The 4,825-nt window shown below is 51.9% G+C and overlaps 1 protein-coding gene across 1 annotated transcript in view; it reads right to left on the bottom strand.

Moving 5' to 3' along the window:
• Positions 1 to 3,682: 3,682 nt before the first annotated feature.
• The window catches only part of SYT3 (synaptotagmin 3), a 14,276-nt gene continuing 13,133 nt past the window's right edge, over positions 3,683 to 4,825 (bottom strand). Inside the window, exons 9-10 of the mRNA XM_015563996.1 lie at positions 4,375 to 4,491; positions 3,683 to 4,179 (exon numbers count right to left, since the gene is read on the bottom strand). Coding sequence (XP_015419482.1) covers positions 4,378 to 4,491 — 114 coding nt within the window. The 3' untranslated portion in view covers positions 3,683 to 4,179; positions 4,375 to 4,377. The remainder of the gene's footprint in view (positions 4,180 to 4,374; positions 4,492 to 4,825) is intronic.

Genomic DNA, 4,825 nt, shown 5'->3' with positions numbered 1-4,825 from the left:
CCTGTCATTCTGCTGTTCGGTCAATTTGCATATTAGTCTTTTATTATATAGGATTAAACCGTTTTTCAAGGTGGATGCAGTTCAGGATGTCCAGATAAGATCACACTGGATTTAGAGTGGTCCCTAAGTCCAATGACTGGTGGCCTTATAAGAGAAAAGTAGAAAAAAATAAGACACGTAGGGATGGCTGCAACCAGCATACGCCTCTTCAGAGCAAACTGGTGGTAGAAATATTGTCTTGTTACATTTCCCTGTGCACAAACATCTTGCTCCCTTCTGGAACAGCTGATACTTATATATTAGGTCAGTCCATAGTAAAGTGATTACAGAGATTCCTAATGAGCAAACATACTCTAATAATAGGATAATCATTAGCAATTATAATCACCATTATTATCAATATTAACAGCTAATTAAAAATATATGTTTTTCTTGATTTCAGAGAGAGGGAGGGAGAGGGGGTGAGAGGGAGAAACATCAATGATGAGAGAGAATCACTGATCAGCTGCCTCCTGCATGCCCCTTACTGGGGCTCAAGCGCGCAACCCGGGCATGTGCCCTGACCTGGAATCGAACCATGACCTCCTGGTTCTTGGGTCGATGCTCAATCACTGAGCCATACTGGCTGGGCTTAACAGCTAATTTCTGAGTCGTGTTACTGTATGCCGAATACTGCACTAAGTGTCTCATTACATTATTTTATGTCATCTTCACCACATTCTTATGAAGTAGGTGTTTTATCTATGTTACAGCTAAAGAAATTGGCGCATAGCAAGGTTGTAAACTTTGCCCAAACTCACAGCACTAATATATAGAGAGGAGGAATTTGAATCTAGGCCTGACTTCAAAGCTCATTTGCATACCAGATAAACTCTTGCTGACGATGGTGGCACCATCAAAGATTACAAAGAGTAAAATAGCGCCCTATGGGTTTGGCTCAATGGATAGAGCGTCCGCCTGCGGACTGAAGGGTCCCTGGTTTGATCCTGGTCAAGGACACATGCCTGGGTTGCGGGCTCGATCCCCAGTAGGGGGCGTGCAGGAGGCAACTGATCAATGATTCTCTCTCATCATTGATGTTTCTAGCTCGCTCTCTTCTTCTCCATTCCTCTTTGAAATCAATAAAAATATTTTTTTTAAGAAAAGTAAACTAGCAAACTGCCCAAGAAACCAGTAGAGTATGACATTAAATATTTTGTTGTTAATCCTCACCCGAGGATATTTTTTTCCATTGATTTTTAGAGAGAGTGGCGGGAGGGAGAAAGGGAGGGGAGAGAGAGAGAGAGAGAGAGAGAGAGAGACATTGATGTGAGAGACACACATCTATTGGTTGCCTTCTGCAAGTGCCCCAACAGGAGATGGGGATCAAACCTGCAACCCAGGCAGGTATATGCCCTTGACCTGGAATTGAACCCAAGACCCTTCTGTGCAAAGGCCAGTGCTCTAACCACTGAGCACAATTGTCCAGGCAATATAAATTTTTTGTAATCTTCACCTGAGGATATGTTTAGAGAGAGGAAGTGTGTGTGTGTGTGTGTGTGTGTGTGTGAGAGAGAGAGAGAGAGAGAGAGAGAGAGAGAGAGAGAAACACTGACAGGTTGCCTCTGGTAGGGCATGTGCCCTGACCAGGAATTGAACCTAAAACCTTTAGGTGAACGGGACGGGACAACACTCCAACCAACTGAAGCACCTGGCCAGGGCGAGTATGACATTAATCCAAAGGGTAAGTTTCTTTGGCATGATGCAATGTCTTCTTATGTCTATTTTCAAGATTTTTATTGGGTTAAAATGAACCTGCAATTCTTGCGGATCCTAATCGGCTGCCCTGTTTACCCTCAAGCTACACTTGACAAATGATATTGTACCTTTATAACCTTGACATTTATTCGGGTTTGAAGAGTGCAGCTTGCTCCTTGAGAAAAGAGAGTACATAGACTCCCAGAGTGCAATGAAAAATTTCGTGTTTTGTGTGCATAAACAGAGCAAGGCCACGGGAGATGGGAGCGAGAGACACCCGGGAGGCCAGACAGACACAGAGGTTGGAGAGATGCATCCTCAAGGCAGGGCCGCCTGGGAGAGAGGCGGACGGAGTCCCGGAGCCTCAGAAGGAGCCAGCCCCGCTCAGGCCGTGACTGCAGACTCCGGCCTCCGGAGCTCCGAGAGAATCCATCTCTGTGGTCTTCAGCCAGCTGGCATGGCCATTTATTACAGCCGCCCTCGCGGACGAAGTCAGTGGTTGGACCATTTTTCATGGTGGGACTTTTTGAGATGGTGTTTGTTGGGCAAGTGCGTGTGGATTGATGCCAAGCAGCCCAGAGCGGCATGGACTGGGGCATTTGCTACTTTGAAGGACTGTCCCTGTCTACTGCCATCTGATTCTGTTGGGGCTGTCAATCAAGGGACCCTTATGTTCTCTGCTAAAGACCATATGACTGCCGGAAATGAATTCCCAGCTGGGCCAGAAAGGGTGATGCTTCGCTGGCTGGTTTGGCTCCGTGGATCGAGCGTCAGCCTGTGGACTGAAGGGTCCCGGGTTCGATTCCGGTCAAGGGCATATGCCAGGGTTGCGGGCTCGATCCTCAGTAGGGGACGTGCAGGAGGCAGCCGATCAATGATTCTCTCTCATCATTGATGTTTCTGTCTCTCTCTCTCCCTCTCCCTTCCTCTCTGAAACCAATAAAAATATATTTAAAAAGAAAAAAGGAAGAGTAAGGTCCTGCAGGGGAGGGAGGTCGGGGGAGCCTGAGCCAATCCCTGGTAGGATGGTCAGGGGAGGGGAAGTCAGTCATGGCTGGGGGTTGGCCCAAGAGCAAGCTTGCTAGCTGGACACAGGATTGGCCGGAGGTGGTCGTCCAAGACCTAAGTGCAACCAATCAGAGACCCTGACTTTGTTTCCCCTGAAGTTACCTGGCCTGACGGCGATTACAGCAGGTGTTGTTAATTTCCTACCCAACCATCCTTCCCCTCTCTGTACTTAATCGCCCCGATAGAGACGGGAAAGGACAGATGCTCACTTCCCCAGACGGCTTTCCAACACCGGGTGGCCGTCACGCCCGGTTCTGGTGAGCGAGAAGTAGGGAGAACGCTTCTAGGGAGAAAAACAGACCGACACGGAGGGGAGACCCTGTCCACAGTTCCTGTTTTCGCTGCCTCCCTGTGAGAACAGTGTGAAGACTGCTTGTACTCAGGACGGGAAGGCAGACCGCATCTCAGAGACGCCAACCCGGGGACACTGTGTCTTTGAAAGGTTTGTTATTTGGGCAAAAGCAGTTGCTATCATTTCAGCTCCTGCCATTGGAAACGCAGCTGAAGGCATCGTGACGGAGGCAGCAGGATAAGCCTGGGGCTCCAAACGGCCATCTTATTACCATTGCAAAGGCTTGCTTGGGAACAGAGCCAATAGCTAAGCAGGGTCCTTCAGCACCTGGATCCAGCCGTGCCTGAAATCCTCTGTATGCTCAGACTTGCCACAGACAGGGGTCTTCCAGTCCTGCTGGAGGTCATGGTGGTCTGGGTTGCATTTTGTGTCCTATGATCTTAGCGAACCTGGCCAATGGGACATTTACAAACTGAGGCTCAGAGAGACCCATTCAGTTGCCAAAGGGGATGGGACATGTGTCTGCACCCGGAGCCAGGATGTCCGGCCCAGCTGCCAGGTCCCAGAGAGGACAGGAGCCGGGCGGAGTGAGACCCACGGTGTTTATTCTGGTGTTGATAGCAGCAGCAGTGGGTGGATCGGCCAGACGCGGGGGTGGCGCACAGAGGGGTAGACCCAGGTGTGTGTGTGTCTGGGGGGACACGGAGGATTGGTCCGTTGACATTCATGGTGAGCACGAGGGTCAGGACACCAAGTCTTGAACAAACAGCAAAAGACAGAGAGACAGACGGAGGGCTTGGGGGGCTGGGGTCCCCCAGACATGCACGGCCCCTTGCCTGGAAGGGGAGCCCCAGGGAAGGACAGACAGACACAGTGGAGACTGAATGCCCCCGCCCTGAAACAGGGGGCTGGGCCCAGGGCCGCCTGCCCTCCCGCCTCCTGGGGGGAGAAGGATGGGCGGGCCCAGGGCCGCCCGCACCACGCAGCTCGGACGTTATGGCTTCGAGGAGATGAGTTCATGGTCCGGGCAGGAAGGAATGGGGTCCTGAGGGGCCTGGTCCGATCCCGGGCTTAGGCCAGACCTGCAGGATGGGCAGGAAGATGTCAGTGATGGCAGAGAGCGGCCCTGACCTGCCCGTGGTTCCATCACACCCCAGGGACTAGGAATGCGGGCCCCACCCCTCCTCCCTCAGACCCAGGATCTCCGACCCCAGCCCCTCCTCCCTCAGACTCAGAAGTGTGGACCCTAAGTCCCCCCTCTCATCTGGATCCCTTACCCCTCACTCTGAATTCTCTTTCTCTGACAATCCTTTGCCACCTTTTGTGAAGCTGGTCAGAGTCTTTTCCTGAAACGGAAAATTCAGAAGGTTCAGGAGGGCGGGGCAGAGGCAAAGCTGTCACTAACCATCAGCAGGAGACCCACCAGCTGTCCTCAGTCAGTGCTCTGCCCTCAGCTCTGAAGAGATGGGGCAAGTGGAATGACAGCCCCTTTTACAGACGGGGAAACTGAGGCACAAAGGTACAGTCACTGGCCTGGCTGGCGTGGCTGAGTGGTTGGGTGCCGACCTATGAACCAGGAGGTCAAGGTCCAATTCCCAGTCAGGGCACAGCCCAGGTTGTGATCTCAAACCCCAGTGGGGGGGCACGCAGGCGGTCAAGGTCCAATTCCCAGTCAGGGCACAGCCCGGGTTGTGATCTCAAACCCCAGCGGGGGGCGTGCAGACGGCG

This window comes from Myotis davidii, unplaced genomic scaffold (assembly GCF_000327345.1).
Source record: "Myotis davidii unplaced genomic scaffold, ASM32734v1 scaffold358, whole genome shotgun sequence".
NCBI lineage: Eukaryota > Metazoa > Chordata > Mammalia > Chiroptera > Vespertilionidae > Myotis > Myotis davidii.
Note: the sequence above shows the minus strand (reverse complement) of the source record. Positions and strands in the feature narration are given on the sequence as shown.